We start from the raw sequence: 26,846 nt of genomic DNA, 5'->3' as shown, positions 1-26,846 counted from the left end.
TAATTATAGCTTATAAACGCCGGGCTATTTTATATAAATATACTATAAATAAAAAAATAAATACGCTATATAGCCCGTAAATAGGTTTAGTAAAATAAAAAAATCTTAAAATTAAAGTGGTAGGTATTAATTTAAATAGAAAGATAGGTCACTACTTTAATAGCTAAATAGTACTACCCGGATAGTAAAACTCTAAATTCTTTTTAATAATTACTCGACTTTAAAATAAATAACAATTTATCAAAAACAGCATTAATATTTTAAAAAATAAAAACTTTTATTCTAAGTAGCTTTACTATATTATAAAGATATTTACCGTCTTCGTCTTATTCTTGTTTACTTTTGATTAACCGCTATAATAATATATTAGCTTTTTAAGGTGCGGCAAAGGGGACGCTTCCGCTTTTAGGTCAATGTGCCTCTGAGCGTGACTGCCAAGACAACCAAGGCAGCCAAGGCACCATAGTCACACCGGCCGATCACAAGGTCCTGTAATGTGAAGCACTACCCTTGCCTGCGGCTCTAGGTTCGAGGGCAATGGCGTACGCCTGACTATGACTGTGGCACATTCGATATGAAATTCAACGAGACGGAGACACCAACTAGACTTAGTTATCCCGCGTTGGCCCCATAACGTTGCGGATGAAGATTCATGTCCCGAACCTCCATTGGCAGCTTGAGTTCTTGGTAGTCGATATTCGGAACAATATCGAGCTGCCTATCAGGTGGGACCCAAGTCAGTGGATTATTTGTGGTTACCGCTATTACCCGCTCTAAACCTTGACGCGGTGGTGGCTCAACCCAGCCCCCCGGGCTGGGTATGCGACGATGCGTGCAGCTCAGCTCAATACTCGGTACCTTATTGTATCGGTACGGATATTGGTGGCCCAATCAGCCGATGATCTCTTGTTCCCCGCGTCTCTCCACCTTCTCCAATTCCACGGATAGGTTATTTTTACGAGAACTCCGTGACGACCTGCCATTGTATGGGCGGTTTCCCCTCATTCCTCCCACAACAGACTAGGTACAATACGTACGCCAAATCCCAGGCCTTGCTGCTGAAAACGGGTATACGTATCACTACATGGACTGGCGGTAGACTGGCGGTCAGGATGCAGCGTCTTGGAGGTGGAGAGATAAGGCCAGGCCTGGACCCTGGTTGGAGTTTGGATCCACTGGGCCCTGCACTATCCACAGCGCACTGTCCACGGTCTGGGCAACATCGTGTCAGGTGCCATGGAAGTGCCAGGCGCAAGTGCGCAACCTAGATGATCCTTGAGGTGCCAGAGAGAGAAATTTCAACATTGCAGATTAATGAGGTGATGTTTTGCTGGTGTCCCCGTCTCTATCTGTGCTTTCTCTTGATATCGATGAGATGTAGTGAAGTATGGGACGGGAGGCGGTGGGATGGATGACTCGTAAGCCCCCCGGCTAGCGTATCACGCAAATGTTGTTCCTCTTTCATCCTCTCATTGTTATGAACCTTTTCTCTTGCGAAGTGGGGAGTGATGAGCGACTTCCAAGAAAGTAACAGAGTAGGAACGAAATAGTAATTCTGGGGGTGAATACGGTTGACCCATAACTGCGTATGTTGCATCCAGGCATGCACCCTGCCTAGTGGTACCCCAGGTGTTTGACCTCAGCATCGCAATCATTCAAAGATTGACAGTGGCAGCCCACATCCTTGGGCCTGGCTTCAATCCGTTCTTGTTTGTATTCCCTTCATATCAGGGTAGACCAATGAAGCCGTTTCCCACGCCTGTAGGTTCCACCACAACTCTGCTTAGCTATCGCAGTCACGCAGTGAGGCACCTTCTCCTCCCACTTTCTCCCTGCCCACCTCCACAAACCGTTGCTTACTCGCACTCCCCGCACTCCCCGCCCTCCACATTCCCCCCCCCCCTCCCTCCAAAAACATCTTCACGTGTCGCAAACTAATTCCGCCGGGAAGGCAAGTGACCAAATCCCTTAACTTGCTCCAATACCACCACCTACTACTCTCTGTACAACCAACCTGAGTGGTCGACTATCAACACCTCCAATTCCTGTGGCAGCTGCGGCCAAGGAGAAAACAACATAGGCAAAACAACCTGCGCTCACCATGTCAGATTAGTACAGTACATGGAAAGCTTACCAATATCACGGGACTGAAAGCAATTGCCTTGGCCACAGTACCTAAGCCTGCTTTCCTCTCCACCCATTGCTAGTAGTCACAGTCTAGACGGTGTCCCTCTTCTTGGCAATTCCATATAAGAAGTGGCTCTCCCGTATCGTCTACGGTTTCGTCTTATCACGAAAGGTCAAATCGATTCGACTCGGAGAGCGCATTCGAGCGCTTCCAGAAGTCTTTGGTCGCCAAAGTATTCCTTACATCGGAGAGTAGCCCGTTCACTGGCAAAGACAGGAATACGAGCCAATTCGCCAACATGTCGTCCATCACATCAATGCTGTCGGCGACGGCTACATCGTCAGCCGCGCCCACCAGCACCGGCGGAAACAGAGCTCCCTCGCAGGGTGGTGTTATCGAGGGCGCAAACCCCTCGCATTACAATCCGAAGGATCCCATCACTATTTTCATCATCCAAGTTTGTTTTCCCTGGTTTCGCTTTCCACCTTCGGCGCCTGCCAATAAATGCTAATTCGTCTCACTCGCCCAATTTAGGCCGGACTCATCATCATAGTCTGCCACCTCCTCCACTGGCCTCTGTCCAAGATCCGGCAACCACGAGTGATAGCCGAAGTTATTGGCGGCATTGTTCTGGGCCCCTCGGTGCTGGGTCGAATTCCCGGCTTTCGCGCTGCAATTTTCCCTACGGAGTCGATCCCCAACTTGACGCTGGTAGCCAATCTCGGCCTTGTTCTCTATCTCTTCCTTATTGGTCTTGAGACAGACGTTCGCTTCCTCGTCAGCAATTGGCGAGTCGCTACTTCAGTAGCATTCGCCGGCTTAGCTCTACCCTTTGCGTTCGGTTGTGCCCTCGCATGGGGTCTCTACAACCAATTCTCTGGTGACGAGGGTGTCATGCACATTGACTTCCCAATCTACATGCTGTTCATCGGTGTTGCTATTGCAATCACGGTAAGTTGCCCTGGAGAAACGACCTATTCGGTCGTGATTCGATCGCCACCCAACTAACACATTGCCTCTAGGCTTTCCCAGTTCTGTGCCGTATCCTGACCGAATTGAAGCTCCTTGATACCTCTGTCGGTGTTATCGTGCTTTCAGCTGGTGTTGCGAACGACGTTGTTGGTGAGTAATGCTTCAATGCTCCTTCCAACGCCAGGCTGGGTTTCACTAATACGTCCAAGGCTGGATTCTCCTTGCCCTATGTGTTGCTCTCGCCAACGCCGGAACAGGTCTTTCAGCCCTTTGGATCCTTCTCGCGTGTGTCGGTTACATGTTATTCCTGTTCTACCTTGTGAGGCCAGCTTTGGTCTGGCTGTTACGTCGAACTGGCAACATTGAGAACGGACCTTCCCAGAGCATGATTGCGCTTATCCTTCTGATCGCCCTGGCCTCGGCTTTCTTCACTGGTATCATTGGCGTTCACGCAATTTTCGGAGGGTTCATGGTTGGCCTCATCTTGCCCCGCGAGAACGGCTTTGCTATCAAGGTCACTGAAAAGTTGGAAGATTTGATCGGTGCTCTGTTCTTGCCCTTGTATTTTACGCTCTCTGGGCTCAACACCAACCTGGGTCTCCTTGACAGCGGTATCGCCTGGGGATACGTTATCGCTGTTACGTTCACCGCCTTTTTGACCAAGGTTATTGGCGCCAGTCTCGCTGCTCGGTTGAACGGACTGGTCTGGAGAGAGTCTTTCTCCATCGGGGCTCTGATGAGTTGCAAAGGTCTCGTCGAGTTGATCGTCCTTGTAAGTAGCTCTTGTTTGAGCACAGCTCCATGATGATATGGCATGGGGGACGGATGCTGATTGAAACACAGAACATCGGTCTACAGGCTAGGATCCTAAGCACCAGGACATTCACCATTTTCGTTGTCATGGCTCTTCTGACCACCTTCGCAACTACTCCTCTAACCTCCTTCCTATACCCTCGCTGGTACCAGAAGAAGCTCGAGGCTTGGAAGCGTGGTGAGATTGACTGGGACACTGGTGAACCCATCTCGAGTCACGGCGGATCGACCGATGACCATGAATTCACCAAGCCAACCAATGATCGTGTCCAGCGCCTGTTGGTGTACCTTCGACTGGACAACATGCCTGCCTTACTCAACTTGGTCTCCCTGTTCGGGAAACAGTCCGGCTCAGGAGACCAATTTGTTGAAAGCGACGAGAAAGGCGGTATGAAGTCGGACACTGTGGCGCTGAGTTCTTCCAACGGTATTAGAGCTGTGCGGGCTCATGGCTTCCGCCTACTCCATCTTACAGATCGTGACTCTTCCGTCATGACTGTGTCTCAGGTCGACGATTTTAGTCGCAATGACCCTGTCGTGAACATCTTCCGTACCGTGGGACAACTGATCAGGGTTGCCGTTTCCGGGGAGGTGTCGATCATGCCAGAAACTCGCTTTGCTGAAGCTCTCCTATCCAAATCTTCGGATATTTCCTCTGACCTTCTTCTCGTCCCCTGGAGCGAGAGTGGTAGCTTAGTCGACACACAGGTCCTGTCGGCAGACGGTTCCAACAAGCTGGGATCAACATACACCGGTTTCGCCAAGTCAATCCTCGACTCCCCGGAACACAACATTGGCATTTTCTTCCCCAAGGGCAGTGCTACTCAACCTACCTCGGACGGTAGTAGCGACCGCAAAAGGCTATCCCGAGCATACTCATTCAGCGACATCCATCATGACATCCCGACGATTCCTGTCACAAACAAATCTCACCAGATCTTCATGCCATACTTTGGCGGCAAGGATGACAAGCTCGCCCTCAAGCTGGTGCTTCAATTGTGCGAGAAGCACAACGCTCAAGCGACCGTGGTACATTTCACCGGGACAGCTGAGGGAGATTCTCAATCTCATGAGGGTGACTACTTCGGATTCGTGTCAACGCACGTACCTGCCAATGTGGCGCCGCGCATTAAGTTTGAGACTTCTTCTTCTTCGAATGCTCTGGAGGCTGCTTCGAGCTATGCCGCGTCGGGCGTCAGGACAGATACACGAGAAGTCACCTGGCACAACCTGGTTGTTCTTGGTCGCAGGAGTGCTGTGAAAGCGATTGAAGGTAAGGCGTCTGCCAGGGTGTCTGAAGATATCAAGGACTGCCTGGGTATTGCTGCGGGTGTTTTGATTACAGCTGGTGTGAAGGCGGATCTGCTTGTTGTTCAAGCCAAATCTTCAAGTAACTAGTCGAAGCTTAGTACTCTAGTTGTTGATTTAATACCATCTATTTCCTCTATACGATCCAAATCCACGTCAATCCTGCCTGCATAGTAGTAAGCATGAATAAACTCGCTCAGCACTTGACACTTGCTGCGTTGCGGTGTTCGCTATCAGGTTTGTGTGAGGGTTGCGTTTAGGTGGTATAAACACCCAACGCCATACTGGAACCCAACCAACTCCCATCGCTTCCATCTTTCTTCCTTTTAAAACTCGGCGGGAGTGCCGAAGCTGTTACCTGACATCGCAGTGACATCTTTTTAGGGGAACATCTTTTATCACATGTTCAATACCCAGACGATCACAGGCTCGAATGTCAGGACGAATCCGGAGAGATGCGTTCTTGTTGGTATACATGAAGGGACGACACATTCATGTCGAGGGAGACTTGCAACGGGGTGGCGAGCTTCTCTCATCATCCGTGGCATAACTCGAATCAGGGAAACCCTCCCATAATCAAATCTTAGGTCTTCAGCCCAAAAGTTATGAAGGGTATTTTTATTTCCGTCATTTGATTCATTGAGACTCGTTACTCGTCTACCGTTAACATGCTGCCATGCCGCTTCTAAACTCAAAAAGATTCAGGCCGTCTTGATGGCACTTTATCTGATAACGCCACCCCCTAAAAACCAGTGAAGAGCCATGGAAAAGAAAAAAGGTAGAGGAGAGACTTGGTATGTTCGGGAAGAGATGGGTTGGGAACTTGTAGAAAAGAGGATATGCATCGCGAAACCCAGCCACAGAGGCGCGTCTCAAATAAGATGGCGAACACAACGACGATTCGACATGATCAGTGTCGTCTTCTCCCACCGCTGCTCTGACCACCCCCGCTACCAGTGCCATGGCCGCCCCAACTGCCACTGCGGCGGGTGGCCGTGTTCACGGTAGGTTGGACGACAAAGTTGCGAATACCCATCTCACATGCCTGACGCAAAGCTTGATGGCGCATGCCACCCTTCATGCCTGTGGCCTTGTGACCGACAAATGTGTCGACGAGGGCGGCGCCCAGAGCAGCCGTGGCCACCCGCGTACCTTTCTCGCCTATCCACGGGCCGGGCTCACTCTTCATCTGGAGAGCTGCCTGACTTCCAACTCTAAAGGCTGTCTGGGCGGCTTCACCCAGCGCAGCGTAACCAACAGCTGACTTGGCTCGAGGCCGAGCTGTACCAGAGGCACCACCTGCTGCACCTTTTCTGGGCATGGACCGTCCTCTGGCAGAGCGTTGCTGACCGCCGCCTGGTTGGCCATACCGCTCGGGCGAGTCATTCATGTAGCGACCGTGGCCACCCTGGCCGTGGCCGGCATATCCTCTCGGATTTGAACGGGGATCAGCCTCGTAATCTACGTGACGACCGCGATTTGATTCGCTACCGCCGCGGGGGACACCCTCGTAGTCAGCGTAGCGCGAACGCCGTCTGTCACTCTCGCGTGGCCCATCATTCTTGGAGCGGCGCGATTCGTTATTATAGGGATCGACATCGTCGTAGTCGGCATAACGGGAGCGTCTTTCGGGATAACGAGGCTCGGCGTCAAAGTCAGCATACTTGGAACGCCTCGTGTCGCTTGTCCGGGGCGGGTGATAGGCATGCTGACGCTCCCGGCCGCGGCGAGAGGCAGGGGCATATGCGTCGAAGGCGTCGTCGTCGGCGCGGTAGTGAGTGGTGGCGGGGGGTTCCCGGGCGGAGCGGCCGTGGCTCCGCGCCCGTGGTTGGTAGGCGTCTTCGTCGAAGTATCGGTTCTTGCGACTCTTGCGGTCTTCCCTCTGTTCTGGTTGGGGAGCGTAGGATTCCGGGACGGCGTCCCTGCGTGATTTGCGGCTCTCACGGTGTTCCCGTGGCTGTTCTCTAGGCTCTGGATCGCGTTGATAGTTGTCATAGGCAGCCGGAGGTGCGGCAGGTTCTGACTTATTGCGGCGACGAGGACCAGGACTTCGTCCACGAGATGGATATTGAGCGTAGGGGTCTGCAGCAGTGTCGTAAGAGCGACCGTAAGACTCGTAAGGGTCCAGGTCGTAGTCAGGGCCTCTGCGATGAGAGCGTCCCATTATTGTTCGAGATCTTCGGTTGGGAGGCCGGAAAGGGCAGAAGATGTGCGAGGATGTGACAAGATGTAAAGGTGTGGCGGGAGATGTGTGCTAGTAGGAGAAGGTGGCAAGGTGGACAGATATCAAAGCCAGGAGTGAGCCATATGTCAAGAGTAAGTAGGATAGTAGTGTCGAGGGGGGAGGGAAGAGAAAAGGGAGGTCGGATGGTGTATATAATGGTATGTAGTCACATAGGTGGTCATGATGGGTCGAGGCACAGGGCGGGGGGGAAAGGGTGATGTGGGTGTCAAAGTGGGCGGGTACGTGCCTAGTCTACCTGGTTTGCTGGTAACCTAAAGGAGCAGTATAGGAGTAAGGTAAGGTAGAGGCAAAGACAAGCAATCAAGCGTGGTAAAAGACGATAGACGAAAGGAACGAACGACAGCAAAGGGGGCGAGCTGCAGGCCGTACTCCGTAGCCAGGCCCGAGATGAGACGAGACTCGGGGGATTGGGATAGCGTCACACGCCAGAGAGGATCGGCTGACCGCTGGTGTTTTGCGGGGGGGCTATTGCTGGCGCTGGTGAGTTGGGCCCGGTCCAGTCGCGTGCGTCGTCCACTGGGGAAGCAGGAGACAAGTTCCATTGGAACGGGATGCGGGAGAAGGGGGGGCATCTTTCGCCTCACTGGGAGGTGCCAGCTTGCCAGCTTGCCAGTGTCTCCGTTTGGGCCACTAGGAAAGAGAAGTCAGGAGCACGCGAGACTGGAAGAGTGGACAGTTGAGATGAGGTATCACGGTATGTACCAAAGTAGCCAATGGGGCACGAACTGTCCGAGTAAGGCAACGTGGAGAAATGCGCAGCGCATGAGGAGAAAGAAAGGTTACAAGCATGGGAATGGCGGTTTGGCGGCGGTTCATGACCAACAATCGAAAAGGGCGAACCAACATTGCCCTTGTTGCAGGAAATGACAATCAAAGAGTGGAAGAGTGCAGTGGAACCCTGCCCTGGGCTGAACAGAACAGGGTACCATCGCTGCACTTCTATGTTTGTTACCGGTAGTCAGCCGTTGAACCGTTGAACTTGAACGGGCCTGCCACACGTCGCGGGAATTATCCATCGTCTTGGTATTATACGGGTACTAAGTAATACGATAGAATACCCTCTCTCCCTCCCTTACCTTCCCAGGTAGACATGGAATGTCGGGTTACTTTTCTTAGTACACACACACTGCGAGATACACTGCGGGCAGAGTTTCCGCAAGGTACCGCAGCTGAGGGCTGTGAGGCATGGGAAAATGGTGCTAAGTAAGAGAAGGGGACCTTGTCTTGTGTTGAAGAATCACCCGGTCCGGATTGCGAAGCAGACTGCACCGGTTCCCAGTGCCTCCTAGGCGAGGTCGGGAGGGGAGACTGCAGCGCAACTCGGCGGGAAAGAGCGCTGCCGGCGGTGCTAGTCCCCCAAAGATCCAAGGAAGCGTTGTACGTGTTGTGGAACCTCACATAACCAGCCAATGACGGGCCTTGTTCTTCTCGCTTCACAGCTTGGGGCGATATGCAGGGTCCAGCCCGCTGCTCCTCCCCAGTGACGTCAGATGAGGTAAACCTGCAGCTGCGACTCCAGCAACCCGCATCGTTGCCCACGTATTCCACCTCTTGCTAACGAATCCCCGTTCTCACTTTACCTACTCTCCGGATCCCTTTCTCACATCCTATCCGATCCCATCCCATTCCATCTGTCCCTATTACTTACCCTGCCAGAATGCCCTGTCGTGTCCCACTGCGTCTGTCTGTAGAACCATCATCACCAACAGCACCGCAGCCGGCAGTGCTGCATCCCCCGAGCTGATTCGCAATGCACGTTGCATGAGGTGCATCATACCCTCACGACATGGCCTACGCAGTGCTGCTTCTACCGCACTATGACATTGCCATGCCGCTGGCCAACTCCCCGCTGTCCGTAATCATCCGGAACGCCTTGAACCAAGCCGAATGCCATTCCTCTCTCAGTTACACCGCCAATCCCAATTGGCCGGGATGCCCAACCCCCCAGCTTACTCCGGCACTGAAACTCGTGTCACCTACACCTGCTTGATCGATGATGTACAGTACGCATATTTCCCGCATCATCAGGCAAGAGTGGCTCTTTGATACGCACTGCCAGAGGCGAACTCTTGGGCTACTCTCATGTTGATTCCAGAAGTGTCTTCAGAAACCAGCAGCAGCCGACTCGCAACTATACTGCTACCAAGGCCAACCTAGCCAAAGACATCCGAACATGCTGATGGGACCACAGAGTAGCCATCCGTGCTGCCCGGCGGATCCTCCCCCTGAACCAGCTTGATTGCCTTAGGTTCCGGGCGGTATCCGGGACCAGGACAGTCCCAGCGGCCGTTGCTACCAAACACCCTGCCGGCTGACGTCGGGTTTGCACGGATATCGTCGTTACGGTGCTACTGCTCGCCTCGCCATCTTTCCCGACACTCTACTTGCACCTGAGCCATTGAGAAATACTTTTCTGCAATTAATTAACGCGTAGAGCAGACGGATCGGCGTGAAGCAGACTGCAAATTGAGGACATGATCCTTCCCATGACACGGCATCCCCAGAGATCGTCGAGGAGCCGCTGCAGGGCGTCAAATTCTCCGGGTCGTAGGCACTCTCGCCATCACATCGTCGGAATAAGGTAGGTATCGTCGCATCGACTCACGACAGGGCGGGTAAAGGTTGAGTGGTTCCCTTCGTTGCCCTCGCGCTAGCGCTGCAGTACATGACTTGATCGCCGTAGCTCATACGCTCGCAAACCAAAAGTGGGCGCCTGTACCCTTCAGCGGTGAGGTCCAGTCCACGAAAGGAGAAAGGAGTCTGCGGTGCGTGATAAGCTCCCTGTCCTTGTTGCTGTCTCCGTGTCTGCGCGGGATTGGGTTTCCCCCTAGGCACCGAGGGATCGGTGACGTCGTGATGCGAATTGAATGTGACCCATCGAGCGTACGGCATCAATATCGCTCGCTCCCTGGGAGCTGATGGGCTTGACCGCCTCTGATGACCATCTGTGGAATATGAGAGCTCTGTGAGAGGACCAGATTCTGTTCGTGTCATGTAAAAGGAGGGCCAAAGACTGACGAGTCGCGACCTCGGTCACCCTGGTTGCTCAGGATCACGATGACCTCGCTGGTTGTCGATGAGAGTCAGTGACAAGATTGAGTTCTGTTGTTTCCCCGCACCGGTCCTGGTGCCATTACCGGGGATTGCGGAGGTCGGATGCCGTCCGACGAGAGGGTGGGTGCGATGCTGCCTCGTGTCAATCGCAAACATCGATGCTTTAATTATCCAACCAGGAGGAAGCAATTGGCACATTGCTGGCGTTCCTGACGACGGCTCGCATGGGTCTGCCGGCTACGGCTCGACGCGGCGAAATTTCAAGCGGTCGGGGTCACGAGCACTTGATTCTCTAACAAGTGGGCGGGCAACTCGATGGGTTGCCTCAACGAACGGCACTAGGCACAAGCCTGGATGACAAGATGGTTTCCTCCAAATTATCACCCAGTGAGGGCTTGGAAGTCACTTGGCTTGTTTGCCGTGATTCATCATCAGTGCCGAACCAATCGATAGATGACTCGATGAGGCGCGCCCATCCGGCGAGTCGCGAAGATGCCCCGTCCTCGGTACGGCCCCGCCCGGGCTGGAGGAGGCTGAAGGGGCAGTGAGGAATTCGGCTTCTCCCGTGATCGGTAGCTTGTATTCGTCCGGTAGTGCGGATACCGTTGTGTCGTCGTTCCGGGATTGCATTGGGAACCCCGCTACCGTAATTGCCGCCGTCGTCCCGGAGCCATGGAACCACTGAGTCGCCACAGCTTATTGTGTGGATTACAGCCGTCGGACGAAGTGGATGGTGGTGGTGCGACTTGCCGGTGGTGGTGGTGGTGATGGTGAGAAGACGGGTGTGTTAGGCTACTAGCAACCCATGAATAACCGATATGTGTCAGAGAGACAAGGTACAACCCGAATTTGAGAGGTCCTGTCCGCCCGGATCCGAGATGGTGGTTCCCAATATCATACCAGCATTCGCAGCGACTTCGTGCTTTGTCCATTCTCAATTGCCCCTGCGGTCACGACCATCAAATGGGGCCAAAGCGAGCTGCTCGATATTGGTTTTTGAAATGTATCAGTGGGTCGTACAAGTAGATGAAATGGAAATTAGACATCGAGAAGAATAAACCCACTCCATGTGCAAGTCTGGCAGCCATTGCAGGAAGTTGCGTGGGCGCGTTGGTTTTCGTATCTTCAGCAATTTCCGTACATGAAGAAAATTGGGCCCGGCAGATAAGGAGAAGCAGCGAGGCCCGTTTGGGACATGGGTCGTGTGCTTCTTGCGGCCTCGCCCAGCTTTCCGGTTGCGACATGCTCCAGGTCCATACCTTCCAACACGTCTGTTTTTTTCGACAGGCCCATCTACCTGGCTTGTCACAGTATGCTGATGCGGAACTGTGGATCGCAGCTATCGCCCGACCAACATGCGAGTATGAGAAGCGACGCATAGCAGAGAGCTGATGTGTTTCTCAACAACGATTCTCCTCGGTGTGTTTGAGGGCCGTACTGTGAATGCAATCTGCGGATTAAGCTGCTCTCGGACTATGCTTCGAGATACTATCTCCCACCTGAATGAGCTGGGATGAACTCCCCATTCCGGCTTGTGACCACAAGCTAGAGACGGCACCGCATCTGTGCTCAGCTAAGATCCCCAGATCAGACGAACGACAGACCCGCGAGAGTTCGACTATTGCCGTGATAGAGGGACTCGTACGACGCGGCGCAGGTAGTTTGGTGAACGCGATGGTTATGATCATATGTCCTGAAGGTAGCCTCTGTCGAGCAGGAGCTGTGACATGTTGTTGTTGGCTTTGCTGGGTTGAAGGCTACCGCCATGGCTTTCAAAGCCTCATACCCGGCAGCCAGCCACATACAGACAAAGACAAGCTGGCAACCAATCAGACCCTATTGCTAGTCTTTTATAGAAAAAAGAAAGCACCGATGAAGCAAGGCAGGTTGGAATTGAGTTCAACCACGCGAAAGCAGCCTGCACTGACGATGAAGAAACGCGAGCCACAAATCCCATGAGGTCTGTCCTCTTTGAGACCTTGAAGCCACTGTCTTTGGCAGTTTTGCGGGGATGCCGGCCAGGCGGTTCTCGTCAAGTCTGTCAGATGGCGGTGGTGCGCTAGTGCCGTTGTTGCCCCTGTCTGGAAGTCGTGGGGGTGGGCCAAGTCGGATTGGGGGAGGCAATGTCAACGGGAGTCGTAATCAGTGGAAAGCTCGGGGCCTGGGGGAGTCGGGGGATTCCTATCGCCCAGACGAATAGGAGGCACCAGATTGGCTGTCTGCTGAAGCCAACTGAACGTATCTGACCGATGGATGGAGCAGACCGGTGACCGTGGAAGTGTACTTCGCACTTTGTACGAACTAGAGTTTGTTAAGTCGACGGTGCGAAAGGCCCAGGCTTGATCAACCTCGTGGTGGTGGGCAGTTGCGCCGCTGTCCGAGCTGGGCGGCGGCCGGTTGCGCAGTTGACTCTCATGAAGAGTTTCGCGGCTGATCGAGGATCAACCGACGGCTCGAAGCTGAACTTGCGCGAGGCAGCTTGGTTCAGCATGAGGCTAAGGAATGGGAGCGCCAAAAAGCGAGACATTCGAGACAATGTGGTGGACGCGGGTTAGTTGGCTTGGCAGATTTCGATCGTGACATGGGTATCTCGTTGACCATCATTGAAGTTGAGCAAAGAATTGGGTAGAAGCTCTGAAGTCGCGTACGTGACCATCGTCACTGGACAGACTGTTCAAGAAACCTTGCGACCGAGGCAACGGAAACACGAGGACCTGCCGCCTGCGCGCCTACGAACGCGATGAAGTCTGGAGATGGTAACTAGCTTCTGGAAGAGTGGCTGATAAGGTTGACAGAACTTAGAAGGCAGTTGACAAAGGCCAGAACCCCCGACCAAGGAGGGTCAGGATGCTTATCGCAGATGGCAGATGCGGCCCCGCTCGGCCACGGCCGCTCGCACCGAGAAGGGCCTAGCTTCGGAGGTGGATCACCTCCACGGCCAATGGCTTCGGATTCAGCAAGAGCCCCGCTTCCGAAGCTGACCATCGGGCGACCGGTTTAGGCAGTTTGGTCGAATCGAGTGAGAGGACAGGTACCTTACCTTAATTAGCTTTTCCGCCTTTCTAGACCTTTAGAAGTTTAGGTATACATACCATGCTGCAGTAATACGGCGCAGGTATCTAACGCCATGGTCTTGGGAGGAAACTCGATGGAAGGCAAGCTTGTGAGGCAGAGCAGGAGCATGAGCAGAACTGAACATGTTTGAATATTCGATCCTCGACACTCGGTACTTGCAATTTTCTTCCTCGTCAATGTGTGTGAGGACCAGGCGGGGCTGGTCGCCTCGGTCACGCACGACGTGCATGTTCTTTCCCATTGTTTCCCGGCGAGGAAGGAAGAAGAAGAAGAAACGAACAGCGGCAAGAGAAGGGACGACGGCATTGACAGCGGGAAAGAGCAAACCCCAGGAAAGACCTGTAGGCTATACATAGACACATACCTCTCGGGCAACCGCCAACGTGTGCGACACGTAGTATTCGTAACTTATGGTCCGGAGTAAGGTACCTTTGGTAAGTTGGTATGTGTAAGTGCTAAGGCAGCTGAGATGGAATAAGAAAGGAACCTGTAACGTTGAGCGGCTTCCCGCCCTTGCCTGGGTGCAGTAGCACCGGAGCACACTTGCCCGGATATGCAGTCGGGACCTAAGCCAGCTAGCTGAGGCAAGGTCGCAAGGTCGCATGGATCGGTAAGGCGTAAGTCAGCAGCATGTTCCATTGAGTTTGATCCCGACCAGACCTGACTTGACCTGACATGCCCAGCGATATGATGTTGTTGCGACTTGCCACGACTTCCTGTGGTGTGTGTATGTACGGAGTACACGCACAACAGGTACCTTAATTAAGGTATGCTGCCCTTCACTGGTCCTGCGTTCTGGCAATAGGCAGTGAGTGACTGTACTCCGTAGTAAGGTACGAACGAGTATGACAACCAGCGTCAGGACTCTCGAGTCTTGAGTACGGAGTTCTGGAGGGCGGCTCACTGACCGACCAAAAGGCCAGTTCCTTGCCTTAGCCCCATAGTTTCGGCCTGTTGAAGTAGGCGGGACGTATCCGCAATTCATTTACACTTACACTACCTTAGCCTCTTCTGATGTAGTGCACCACTGCCGTCTCTTCATGCTCTTTCGCCGCAGTACCTGTCCGACCTTTCTTGCCAGTTGATTGGGCCGGTCGCGTTGCGCAACTCTCTTCTCTGGGGATCTTGTCGGGTCACTTCAAGACTAAGGTACTTTAAGAAAAAGGTTAGGGCAGGCCCGGTGGGGGGACGCACGCACTTTTGTTTGCGACGCTCATTTTCGGCCCCGCCATCGATTGATATGTGCTAAGATTTTCCACATCTGCTTGTCACTGGCGCATCAAGAACCATGTTTGCGCAGCATAACGCTCTGGACAACCACTACGAATACATATCAGTACCATCAATCGAATACGCAGCACATACGGATACACGACGAATACAACCCGATTGCCAATGGAACCCCGTCAGAACTTCGAAACAGCCTCCCATATCCCCATGTAATACGGAGTAACTGCAGCCTGGACTGGCTTGCTTGCTTGCCACGCCTCGCCTTCAGCTACCAATAGCAAATACCTTACGCTGCCGTCGGCCCCCGGCCTACATACATGGTACGTCTTTCATGCTTAAGCGCCATCTCTTTGTGCTTCACCATCTCACAGTCACCACAATATCCAAGCTATTTTGTCCTTGCATGGCGTCTTCAATGGCGTTCCACACTGCGCATTATCGATGTGACCTGGCAAAGGGCAGCGCGGCCAGCGAAGCCACCATGCCGACGGCCCAAAGCTTCCCTCCTCTGCTATCCGTACAGCCTATTACTTCCAGCTCATGATGTCGTTTCTGGTTAGATACTCGCAACTTACCACATGGCCATCGTTTGTGTTTGAGCTTTCCGGGCCAACTTTACCTACCAAGTTCTGATATTCCCTGAGGAGCGTGTTGGCTTCGGAATGAAGCGAGCCCGTTCACAATCCAGATAGCTGGGACGCTGCTTTCGGCCTGTCACTTCTTTCATCGCTCGGGTCCGATATCTTGCTCTCTGCCTGTGCCATTGGACGACATGCCGCGCCGCCGCCGCCGCCATGCCACCTACTCCGTACACCACATGTATCTTTTCGGCGCATCCACAGTTCCACGTTCCACACCCACATGGAGAAGCTCACAAAAGCAGTACGGTATGTGGACCCCATTGACCAATTCTAAAGCAGACAAACAGGTGCCAGCAAGAAGGCTGTGCCCACAATCCCACAATGGGCTCAGTCTGTGGACTCAAGGGAGTCGAGTTGAGCTTCTCCGGCACATGGCTCCGCGCGCTTCGAGGCCGGTGCCGCCAATTCATCCCATTTCATGCCATGCCACGCCATGCCCGCCGTCCGTGTATGCACCGACTGAGACAAGAACTCGGTGAAGTCGTTACGACTGCATGCGAGAAATAAAAACCGGGACCAGGATAAGGGCGTCGCGCTAGTCCTTGGGGAGGTTCGGAAGTTGGGCCCTAGAAGGGGGTGCCGCGACCCTTGGCTTGGCCTCGCCTTCGTCCATCGTCTAGACACGCAGTAACTTGTAGGGTAACTCTCAAGAATCTCACCCCCCCGGTTCGTCTCTCATGCCCATCTCTGAGTCCCATCTGACTCTCTTTCTCTCCCATGCCCATCCTAGCTCCCAGTTGCCATCTTGGTCTTGGCAGCCTCAGCTATCCGGGCAAAAGTGAAAGTACACAGCTTTTTCTTGATCCACCACGCCTGGGCCCTTGCCATGCTGCCCACCCACCCCTCCGGTGATCCAGCAAATGATAATCCTTTCACACTAATAAATAATGGCTCGAGATTTTCTTTGATAACGCGACTGGCCGTTGTCGTTCGTCCACAAGAGGAGGGGGGCGCGGTCCGTTGCCTCTATCCTGTTTATGAGCCATTGCCCGTGCCAGTCCTCGCCATTGATAAAAACCATCCACCGTTCCGCCCTCTTGGGTTTATTGATGTTGTCTCTCTAGGCTCGCCTCCCATCCTCCCCCCCGTCGCCGTCCAGCTTCCTCTAATCGGTGCCTCAACGGCCTCTCCCGATTCCTATCTCATCTCATCCCCCCATTGGGCCCTCCCCCTGCTCTGTCGCAGTTGTCAAGAAAACTAGTCAAAAGCCTGGCTTCGGCTTGTCTTGCTTTAACTTGCTTTTCTCTACAGCTCAGATCTTCGACATCCGCGCCGCAATCTCACTCGGGCCTTGTCAACATCGATCAGATCTCGGGTCACATTTCTTTTATTTATTCAACTTGTTGCCGATAATATTTCTTATTATATCTGGCAAGACGACCTATCTCCAATCCATTATCGTCGTTCGAAGCATCAAGGACTGGAAAATAAAGAAAGGACGAAAAATTTCGTGCAAAAATGGGGTTCATCCAGAAATGGAACGCCAAGATCGCCGCCGGCCCGGTCGGTCGGTGGTTCCAGCTTGAGGGCTCCGGCCATGTAAGTCGCCAATCCCCAGACTGCCCGTCACAACTCCTCCGAGATGGCCCTCCGAGGACCCTACGGCCTCTCATTATCTGCGCAAAGCGCGCAGGACAAGGTGTCGCAATGATGCGTGACAAGTATGCTAACATGTCATGAAAAAAAAAAGCCCCGTGAGCGCAAGGGATCACTCTTCTTCACCGAGATGCGCGCCGGCCTCGTCGCCTTCTTCGCCATGGCCTACATTATCGCCGTCAACTCCTCCATCGTCGCCGATTCCGGTGGTACCTGTGTCTGCCCGCGCACCGCCGACGACTTCACTTGCGACAAGGACCAGGACTACATGCTCTGCGTGGCAGAGGTCAAGCGCGACATCGTCACCGCCACCGCCGCCATCTCGTCTCTGGCCACCTTCTTCATGGGCCTTCTCGCCAACATGCCCGTCGGTTGCGCTCCCGGTATGGGCTTGAACGCCTACTTTGCCTACTCCGTCGTCGGTTACCACGGAACCGGTGCCGTCCCCTACCAGGTCGCCCTTACCGCCATCTTCATCGAGGGATTCATCTTCTTCGGCCTCGCCCTGCTCGGTCTGCGTCAATGGCTTGCTCGCGCCATCCCTCGCTCCATCAAGCTCGCCACCGGTGTCGGCATCGGTCTCTTCCTTACCCTCATCGGTCTCACCTACAGCGAGGGTATCGGTCTGATTGTCGGCGCCACCTCCACCCCCCTCGAGTTGGCTGGCTGCATTGCGAGCGAGCAGGTTGACGGCCTCTGCCCCTCCTCGACCAAGATGCGCAACCCCACCATGTGGATCGGCATCTTCTGCGGTGGTATCTTCACCGTCATGCTCATGATGTACCGCTTCAAGGGCGCCATCCTGGCCGGAATCATCCTCGTCAGCATCATCTCCTGGCCCCGTAACACCTCTGTCACCTACTTCCCCGATACCGTCATCGGTGACTCCAACTTTGACTTCTTCAAGAAGGTTGTAGACTTCCACCCGATCCAGAGGACCCTCAACGTCCAAGAGTGGAATGTCGGAGGATACAGCGGTGCTTTCGGTCTGGCCCTCATCACCTTCTTGTACGTCGACATCCTCGACTGCACCGGTACCCTCTACTCCATGGCCCGCTTCGCCAACCTCATCGACGAGGAGACTCAGGATTTCGAGGGCTCATCCGTCGCTTACATGGTCGATGCCCTCAGCATCTCCGTTGGTGCCCTCTTCGGTACTCCCCCCGTCACTGCCTTCGTCGAGTCCGGTGCTGGTATTTCCGAGGGAGGCAAGACCGGTCTGACTGCCATGGTCACCGGTATCTGCTTCTTCATCTCCATCTTCTTCGCTCCCATCTTCGCCTCCATCCCCTCGTGGGCCACCGGCTGCGTGTTGGTTCTCGTGGGATCCATGATGGTTCGCGCCGTCACCGAGATTAACTGGAGGTACATGGGTGATGCCGTTCCTGCCTTCATCACCCTCGCACTCATGCCCTTCACCTACTCTATTGCCGACGGCCTCATCGGTGGTGTCTGCAGTTACATTCTCATCAACGGCCTTGTCTGGGTCATCGAGAAGGTCTCCGGTGGCCGCATCGTTCCGTATAACAAGAACGAGAAGGACCCCTGGACCTGGCGCATTCCTGGCGGCATCCTGCCCCCCTGGGTCCGCCGCGCGTTCAAGGGAAAGAAGGACTTCTGGCGCTCTGATGAACACCAGCATGCCGCTTCCGAGCCTCAGCCCCTGGAGAAGACCATTAGCTCCGAGCAGGGCGGCTCCGTCACCGGCAAGGACAAGGAGATTGGTGAGACCATCACCCCCCACGGTGACAGGTCCTCGTCATAAGCGGGCTAAAAGAAGTCGTTTTCGAGGAGTTTTGTGGGATATTAGTCATTTAAGTACCACATTGGGGAATTGGATAGGATACCCAAATGATGATGCAGCTTCGTCTACTATTAATTGCCTTTCGTTGAAAGTACAATAGAACCAATCTAAGATAAATGGTGGATCGTCCCATCAGTGTTGATAACCCCATCTAATGATCAATTCCCGTGGTATGTAATGCGTGTGGCTTTTTTTTTTTTAAGATGCTCAGCGGTGCACTCAAACCTCGTTCCTGTCTTCACTGCCATTGGAGACGGTTGAAGCACCATTGCCAGCGGCACCTTGGTCGTCGCCGTCAGCGACGTCAAAAGCCTCGGATGTCACAGGCGCTCCGCCCTCGCCTCCAGCTTGTTCCATGGCTGCCAACCTAGCAGCGCGGCCTTCTTTCTTGCGCGGCACTGGTGCTAGAGAAGGTGTCAGCTTACAGCTTCTCGATGGTCCCCTTGAATCAGCGATTTACCTCTTCCATTCTCCTGCACGTAGAATCTCCGCAGCAAACCAACAGCTTCGTCGCGGCCCCACCCACCTTCTGCTTCGAAACCTGGCTCGACGTTTCCGCCATCGCCACCTCGGCTCGCGGGACGATTGCTGTTGAGGGAACTCTTTCCAGACGTAGAGCTTGCCGGCCTTGGGACGTTGGATGCATTGATCTGAATCGGCCTGAGAACAGTGACTGGGTTGGGGTCTTGGCGGGTGTCTGTAGAGTTCTTGTGGATGCTGAATACACCACCAGTTCCGCCAAACTTGTCATTGACAGCGCCAAAGTAGACCTTCTTGATGCCAAGTTGTCTAAGCAGACCGGCGCACATGACACAGGGCTCTACTGTAACGTAAAGAGTGCACTCCCTGACGATAGAGCGGTCGACCCGAGGATCAAGATGAAGCTTCTGGCCGTAAGGGTAGAGATGACCTTTCCTGACATACTCATCGTCATCCGGGAACAGATCCGATTCATCGTCAGGAACATCTACTTTGGAACGTTCGCTGGCCTGTTGGCGAAGCTGAGTCTCGACGGCCTCCTCACTATTGTTTGGTCGGTAGGACAGCAGTGCAGACAATGCCATGAACTCAGCATGGCGGGTACCGTTCCGAGTCACGTTTGTGGCATTCATGCCTCTTGCAATGACCGATCCGTTTTGGACAAGTACACAGCCAACGGGCGTCTCGTTGGTTCGCAATGCTAGTCGAGCCTGGATACAATATTAGGGATGTTCCATTGCAACGAAGGGACTTGCTGGTCGCATTAGCTGCTTACCATATCCAATGCCTGATCCATGAGCATCTGGTGCATAGGTCTCTCACTGAGAGGCGTGAGCGTGGTCTGGGGAATGGAGGCTGATGATCGCGGCCGGCCGACAGACTCCAGGCTCATACGGCTCAGAGCCGCAGCTGGTACGGAGACCATGGGGGCACTGGGCTGGTTCTCCTTGTCATCTCCCGAAGCGGGAACGGGGGCCTTGCTGGAGGGGTACAGAGGCAGCGCTGGTCCAGTCGACTGACTGTGTCGAGTGAGAGCGTCAGCCATCTCTGGATCTTCTTCCACTGATGTCTGCCCTGCCCGGTTTGGCTGTGCTTGGGCGGTATTTGTTGCTGGTAGCTGGGACGAGGGGGCTGGGGTGGGTGAGGAGGAGGATGGTGATTTGGAGTTGGGGGTGAATGAGGTTTTGAGGCGACAAAATATGTTTTGCAAGAACTTGCTTGTCGACGCCCGCTTTCCTCTATCTTTGTCCTGTGTTCCGGTTCCAGGCCCAGACTCAGGCCCAGGTCCACCTGGAGGCGCATCTGAAGAGGCAGGAGCGTTCATGGTGAATTTTTTGGGAAGGAACCAACTCGGTGCACGCCTTTCTACCCTGGGTACCACAGAACCTTCACGGATTCAAGACACGCCGTACGACTGGCACTAAGTTAAGGTGCAGAGAGCACCTGACGAATTTAGAGATGTAGACAATCGATGCCTTCCCGAAGAGATGAGAATGGGGGCTATTTGCTCTGTGTGGCTCGGGTTAAACCAGGTCCGTAGCAACGGACTGGACTACGGTAGTCTTGTCAAGTAGGCAAGAGATCGAGAGGTTCTAGGACGACGCAAAGTCCAGCGTATTCCGATACTGGCCAAGGTAGGATGCTGCAAGCTGCCCTTGTGTTTGGAGAACCCCCGGCCTACTAGATCATGTAGACATACACCCGAGGCAAGGTAAGTTCGGGTACGCTGTGAAGAAGTTGCGTCTCTCGCGAGAGGTTTCTTTGTCGCTGCTCTTTCTGTTCGAACAAGGAACCGGGTCGTCAATGGCTTTTGTTGGCACTTGACTGGGAAAGTTTCAAGACCGCAGGGAAGCGAGTTTTCAAGTGTCAGAAGGGTTCTGTATGTTCCCTTGTCTGACTCTGTTGCAGAAGTCCGGGGCAAGGCTGTCCTACAATACTTGTCCTGTTGAAACAAAGTGCGGATCAAAGCCTTGAGGAGCACCTGAACTGAAACCACATGCGATATTGGGCGCTTGTTGTTTAAGAATTGCTCTGAATAGGACTTTAAGTAAGTGGCAGAGTGACAAACAAGGATGACTCAGTCTGGCTGTAGTCAGCACACGTCGCTCGAGACAATAAAAGCAAATAAACTCATTTGCCTGGCTTGTTACTCACTATGGGAAGAAGGTATTGTTAGTCACGTAAACCCCCAGCTTTTAAGGAGCCAAGGATGAATCGGTCTTTGCCCCGATATACCCTATTGCCATAAATGAAGTTTGCACTAGGTGGGAACACACGACATCACGTGACCTCGCTGTCAAACGGTGGCACTGACCACCTGAACGTATCCCTCCCAGGGTACTTGAGATACTTCGTGTTGGGATGAAGGGCGAATCTGAAGTCCGAGGTCCTTGGTGAGCCCTTCTACAGGTTCGGAATAGTCGTATCCGTATACAATGAGTGCACGCCGGGCGAAAGTAGACACAAATAAGTGTGAGCAAGGCAGTTATATTATATCGCACTACGCTACCACCAAATTTAACTAGACTATATAGCAGTTCATAAACAACTACTCAGTGTCCAGCATACTGGTTCCAGCCTGTGCAACAGAACACAACCTTGCCCGATGATATAGCTGACATGCATGCCACTCTTGAAGAATGCACGTCTCATCAAAAAACAGAGGGGTATCTCAGAAACCAACGCTCCCAATAGACAGCAACAAAAACACTACGACAACTATCATATCCATACAAGCCAGGGCCATTAGCCCAAGCCGCAGGTCGACACAAGATCTCATGAGAGACCTTGCGCGAGGCTCAGAACCCGCATCCGCGCTCCGTTGACCGGGGTTTGTGCGGATTGGGTCTGTCGACAGGTACGTCGTAGTCTCGTGCTGACACAAGAGAGAAGCCTCGCGCCGTCGCTCAAGCCCTGCGGCTTTGACGTGGCGGTCCCAAGATGGCTCTGTTCCGGTCTCGAGTCATAGAGACTTGAGTAAGAGTGGTAGACCTTGTATATCGCTAGGCCCACAGCGAGTTGAATGAAGCGGCTGGCGAGCGCATGTACCTCGACCGCTTGCGCAACCAAGCAGAATGCAGTCGCAAAGAGTGCCACGTATACCAGGCACTGCGACTTGGACAGCCAGTCAATGAGAGAGCGGCGCTTGCATGTCAAGCTACCTCCCGCGACCGCCTCCATCACAACTTGTACACCACCTAGTACAAAGACGCCAGCAGAGGAACGGGTGGCGCTAGGTGTGGTGATGTGACGAATTTCTGATGACTCTGACGTGGCAAGGTGGTGCTGAGCATCCGAAGAGACGCTGCTGGACACTCCGCTAATAATTGCTCTACGACCATTGGCATCATTGCTTGTCCTCGTGATATGCGCGTAATAAGACGCCTCCTCGACGGCGGTCGAGGAGCGTGAGGACGCAATGACGGAGGACGTTGGCACACGGCCGACTACTCCTGGTAGTACGCCGCCAAGTGGGGTGGCATGTACTCCGGAAAGATCAACAGCAGAGCGAGACGTGGCATGTGGCAGTGGTAGTAATTGTAGCGAGCTTGGTTGCAGGGCTGTGTCCGCAAGTCGTTGTGAGCGTACACTGCGGGATGTTGTTGCATTGACGTCGGATAGGCTCAATTGAGACTCAGACTCGGTCTGTTTAAATGTCAAAATAAATTCAGACTGTACCGTGTAAGGGATGCTCACCATTGAAGCGCCCGGTACTCCAGCATGTACGGCTACCGACGATGGACGGTGCCGGTGACGACGGACCACGGCGCTGGTTCCTCCCAGTGCAGTTCCGCTTACCGGGACTCCGCTATCGTCTGCCGAGTAATCATCTGGTGCCGTTGGAGAGCGACCGAGGTGCACTTGTTGCTGAACTGACGACTGGCCGCTCTGAGGCGAGCTACGGCGCTGAGACAGCGTGTTCTGGGCCTTGGTAGTAGTAGTACCAATGTCACTGAGTAGTGCAACATCGTCATCCAAGAAGCTTGGCTCGGGTGAGTAGAGGCTGAAGTCGACGTAGTTGCTGATACGCGGGGAAGAGTCCAGGTAAGGAAGCGCCGGTGGCCGAACATCGAGCTCGTCGGGGAATGGCTTGCTGGCAACCACGTTTTGAAGGCCATCGAAGCCGTTCTGAGACTGGCTGAAGACCATCGAGGGAGTAATGGGAGACTGGCTTGACTCGGGAGTGAGATGTCCCGCGGGGTCGAAGAAGAAGTCGTACTCGAAAGGAGCGACGTTGGCGGGCTCGTCGTCGAACTGGACGAGGGACTCCCAAGAATCTACCATATTGAGCATGTCGAGATCTGCGAATGAGGACTCTGTAAATAATGCTGGTGTTGAAAATGATGTGCTTGGTTGTGGTGACCTTTCGGCTGCCACTGGCGAATCCCTCTTCGACGTCTTGGCCTTCTTCGCCGACCGCGCTGGAGCGGCAGCAATACCCTGAGCCTGTGTGGTGGTGCGCTTCTTGTGGCTAGGGTCGCATCTGACCTTCTTCTTCTTGCAGGCGTCGCATGCCTTGATGATGCGCATCAGATGCGCATGATCACGCTGCTCCTTGGTCTTGCAACCGCGAGAAGCAGAGTTTGTGACATCGCGACCATCCTTTGTCATGATCTTCATCCCAGGGAGATGGGAGAAGTCGTTGGCCTGGGGCTTTGTCGCAGAAGATGCAGCCCTCCTGGATGACTTGGAATACACGGATTCCTGGCTGACGGACGTGGGAGTAGAAGCAGAGGCTGAGCTGGGTGTGGACTGAGACCAAGACCAGTCAGAAATGACAGGGGAGACAAAGTTGGAGCTGCTGCTGGAGTTCTGCATGGGGCTAGATCCGGCAGAGGAGACGGCGGAGCTGCTGGAGTCGCTGGCAACGGGATAGTACTTGAAGGTCTCTCCAGTGAGCTGAGAGAATGCAAAGAAGTCCATAGAGACGGTGGCACGCTTCTCCTGGATGGAGGCAGAGCCGGGGAGGTAGGCGTTGACAAGGTCGTCGAGTTCCTGGGTACCCATCTCAGGGTAGAACTGCAAAGACGCGCCGAGGAAGGGCTGAGAGATGGAGAAACCCTGGAAGGCAGCGGTAGGCTGGTTTCGTATCACGCCGGACATTGCGTTGATAGTGTTGGCTACGGAAGGTATGCGGCGGAATATAGAAGATATGGTGACGGGGGATCGGATCCCTGTAGTAACTAAGACCGGATTGTTTCCCAGGTCTGCTGAATGCTTGCTAATGAGAATGGGTAAGTAATTGTTTGGCCGGCCTCATATCCTACATCAAGCTGCCCGGAATTCTGTGTATGTCCAGTTGAGGTAGAGCGATGGGAGGGGTTGTTTGCTTTTACGTGAAAATGATACAAAATACATCGTGCTGGTGAAGTGTCTAAATCCCCAGACCTCCCACTGAGGAACTACATGCTGCCTTGGGTATCGCTGTGATACACCAAGTCATATGGAGATTGAAGCTCACCTTGATAGAAAGCTCTCTTTCGAGGCGATTTTCAATATGAATTTGATGTAAACCGGATGATGGGGTTAGATGGAAGATTGTCTCTGAAGACGAAGCTTGCAAAAGGTAGGCAGTTTGTCAGCAACTTGGATTCCTCCTAAGTTGGCTGATGGAGTGTTGTTGGGGGGAAAAGTTGCGGGACAAGAGACGGATCAAGGGAAGTTCTCCAGCTTCGGAGTAGCTTCACTCGAGTCTGCTAATCGACGTATTTGGCTTTTCAGTATCGAAAAATTGAAAAGAGAAGTTCGAAAGGGAAGCGGATGAGCCAGGCCGGAGTCATGGATGGTATTTCATTGCTGAGGCCACAACTGGCTGTCCATCGGTACCCCAGCAAGGCGCAGCCGGTGGTTTTGATTGAGCTCGTCGGCGAGATGAAAGCGGTTTAGCGTAATGCGGACGGCGTCTGGGGATTATACCAATCAGAGATGCAGATACGAGTTGAGAGATCCACTTGAGTGAATCTAATTGGTTCATATGCCCCACAGCCAGTGAGCCGGGCGCTGGGTTTTCGGCGAGTATACTCGTATCTCATTGGTCGTTGATGTGCAATCCGAGGTCACGTGATCTGAGTGAGTCAACCCATAGCCAATGGCGGCCGCCTGAGGCTTTAGACAATCAGTCATAATCCGTCTGAGGTCTTACTGACCTTTTCTCCCAAGCTCCTGCCACAAGCATTGACGTACCTGAAGGTATCCCATACATACCCCGTACCTGTATCATGCACGATTACCCCGGGAGGAAGACGTACGGATACAGATGATGCCAAAGTTCCCCGGACGCAGCACAACATACTCTCTTTACCTGAGGAGGTTGGCAGGATATCAATGGATCCTGTCGTGATCTTATAAGCCGGGGGGGGGGGGTGCGCGGTAAACCCCACATACCACGAATCCCTTAGCTGGAAAGAGCCAACCCGATACTCCAGAGTGCTAAGTTACGCTGGGTTCATGAGGCTTAGGACCACCAGACAGAAGGAGATCAAGGTACCTCAAGCATACGTACTCCGTACAGAGTACACAAGCTTTATTTTGCCTTCCGTTCCGTGCCGGAACCTCTCTGGGTTAAGCTTCCAAGGCACCTTTCGAGGCTTTCTACCTCTCTGGTTTGCCAATGCCACCACACAAAGAGCGGAATCTGCCCGGTTGCTGACAAGTGTGTGGCTGGCTTCGCCCAATTGGTCCAAGGCAACCGGGGTGTGTTACCAGTTAGCACAATACGAACACAGAATGGCTGTCAGCTGCAAATGGGCCAAGCACGGTACTTTTGCTGTGTTATGGGCATGCTGTTGTGACGCTAGTCTGGTCCTTCGGATTCGAAGGAATCCTTTCGCTACATTCGTTTCTGGTCAGTAGTCTGTAATGTCGTTCACTACCCAGCTTCGTGCCAGCCAAACCAGTTGATCGATTTCGTGAATTCGGGACGACCGAGGCACTTAAGTAAGAAGGAACCTATTCCATATAAGTCCCTTCACTCGTCTCGAACTGCTTTCTCCTTCTACCGTCGCTGAAGAGAACTCGGACGAGTGGATAATATGACGAGACTTGGTTAGCAGCTCGCCCACATGCTGGCCACTCGAAATGGGAGCGATCACGTGGAACTTTGGTCCCGTGTGTTATTCTATTAATGTCGTAAAGCCGCCCTCGCATATCTTGCCGAAGGCTTTGGATGAGGACCTGTTGAACCGGAATCACAGCACACCTTGGTGACTGAATCTCTATACTTATCAAAAAGTGATCCGTCTGGCACCTGACTTTGCGCAGCAGGTCACTATTACTACTCATTGCACAGCAAATAACTTTCGGTCCAAAACTCGCCAAAGGTGGTCGACAGCTGGGAGGCGTAACAGACGAGTGACCATGCACAAGTTCGATATATTCCGCGCGGTATTCTTCAAATCAAGTTCTAGAACTGACCGACTTTCCAGTGTTGCCCTAACTGTAGTATGTCTGGCTTGGTCGTTGTAATAAAACTGGCAAAGGACGGAAACGGAGAGTGCCGGC

At 53.4% G+C, this 26,846-nt stretch overlaps 6 protein-coding genes across 6 annotated transcripts; 3 read left to right on the top strand and 3 right to left on the bottom strand.

Moving 5' to 3' along the window:
• Positions 1 to 2,222: 2,222 nt before the first annotated feature.
• BDZ83DRAFT_427507 (sodium/hydrogen exchanger family protein) lies at positions 2,223 to 5,467 on the top strand. The gene is made up of 5 exons (XM_060503021.1): positions 2,223 to 2,585; positions 2,663 to 3,079; positions 3,151 to 3,250; positions 3,310 to 3,872; positions 3,944 to 5,467. Exons 1-5 carry the CDS (start codon positions 2,427 to 2,429, stop codon positions 5,309 to 5,311), a joined length of 2,607 nt encoding a protein of 868 aa, XP_060370265.1. The 5' UTR covers positions 2,223 to 2,426; the 3' UTR covers positions 5,312 to 5,467.
• Positions 5,468 to 6,131: 664 nt separating this feature from the next.
• BDZ83DRAFT_567110 (uncharacterized protein) lies at positions 6,132 to 7,385 on the bottom strand (the record flags this gene model as incomplete). The annotated part of the gene is made up of 1 exon (XM_060503923.1): positions 6,132 to 7,385. One exon carries the CDS (start codon positions 7,383 to 7,385, stop codon positions 6,132 to 6,134), a length of 1,254 nt encoding a protein of 417 aa, XP_060370264.1.
• A 234-nt stretch (positions 7,386 to 7,619) lies between these two features.
• BDZ83DRAFT_427510 (uncharacterized protein) lies at positions 7,620 to 8,471 on the top strand. Its single transcript, XM_060503022.1, has one exon. The coding sequence runs from the start codon at positions 7,854 to 7,856 to the stop codon at positions 8,331 to 8,333; it is 480 nt and encodes a 159-aa protein (XP_060370263.1). The 5' UTR covers positions 7,620 to 7,853; the 3' UTR covers positions 8,334 to 8,471.
• Positions 8,472 to 16,924: 8,453 nt separating this feature from the next.
• On the top strand, positions 16,925 to 18,827 carry BDZ83DRAFT_567360 (permease; the record flags this gene model as incomplete). Its single annotated transcript, XM_060503947.1, has 2 exons — positions 16,925 to 17,005; positions 17,157 to 18,827. The coding sequence occupies 2 exons, from the start codon at positions 16,925 to 16,927 to the stop codon at positions 18,825 to 18,827; spliced, it is 1,752 nt and encodes a 583-aa protein (XP_060370262.1).
• Positions 18,828 to 19,085: 258 nt separating this feature from the next.
• On the bottom strand, positions 19,086 to 20,391 carry BDZ83DRAFT_567277 (cytidine deaminase-like protein; the record flags this gene model as incomplete). Its single annotated transcript, XM_060503940.1, has 3 exons — positions 19,086 to 19,270; positions 19,327 to 20,056; positions 20,122 to 20,391. The coding sequence occupies 3 exons, from the start codon at positions 20,389 to 20,391 to the stop codon at positions 19,086 to 19,088; spliced, it is 1,185 nt and encodes a 394-aa protein (XP_060370261.1).
• A 2,448-nt stretch (positions 20,392 to 22,839) lies between these two features.
• On the bottom strand, positions 22,840 to 24,905 carry BDZ83DRAFT_427387 (uncharacterized protein). The gene is made up of 4 exons (XM_060503020.1): positions 24,808 to 24,905; positions 23,274 to 24,567; positions 23,043 to 23,176; positions 22,840 to 22,985 (listed from the first exon to the last, which is right to left on the bottom strand). Exons 2-3 carry the CDS (start codon positions 24,447 to 24,449, stop codon positions 23,141 to 23,143), a joined length of 1,212 nt encoding a protein of 403 aa, XP_060370260.1. The 5' UTR covers positions 24,450 to 24,567; positions 24,808 to 24,905; the 3' UTR covers positions 22,840 to 22,985; positions 23,043 to 23,140.
• Between the last annotated feature and the right edge of the window lie 1,941 nt (positions 24,906 to 26,846).

The sequence above is a fragment of the Colletotrichum acutatum genome (genome assembly GCF_030867785.1).
Source record: "Colletotrichum acutatum strain CBS 112980 chromosome Unknown BDZ83scaffold_8, whole genome shotgun sequence".
In the NCBI taxonomy this organism is placed as follows: Eukaryota; Fungi; Ascomycota; class Sordariomycetes; order Glomerellales; family Glomerellaceae; genus Colletotrichum; species Colletotrichum acutatum.
This window is presented reverse-complemented; position numbering and strand designations above follow the sequence as displayed.

Coding starts and splice junctions, on each gene's coding strand:
- BDZ83DRAFT_427507 (XM_060503021.1), top strand. CDS start 2,427: ATGTCGTCCATCACATCAATGCTGTCGGCGACGGCTACATCGTCAGCC. Junction 3,080..3,150: donor GTGTTGCTATTGCAATCACG/GTAAGTTGCCCT, acceptor CATTGCCTCTAG/GCTTTCCCAGTTCTGTGCCG. Junction 3,251..3,309: donor TGTTGCGAACGACGTTGTTG/GTGAGTAATGCT, acceptor AATACGTCCAAG/GCTGGATTCTCCTTGCCCTA.
- BDZ83DRAFT_427510 (XM_060503022.1), top strand. CDS start 7,854: ATGAGACGAGACTCGGGGGATTGGGATAGCGTCACACGCCAGAGAGGA.
- BDZ83DRAFT_427387 (XM_060503020.1), bottom strand. CDS start 24,449: ATGTCCGGCGTGATACGAAACCAGCCTACCGCTGCCTTCCAGGGTTTC. Junction 23,177..23,273: donor TTGGTACTACTACTACCAAG/GCCCAGAACACG, acceptor CAACGGCACCAG/ATGATTACTCGGCAGACGAT.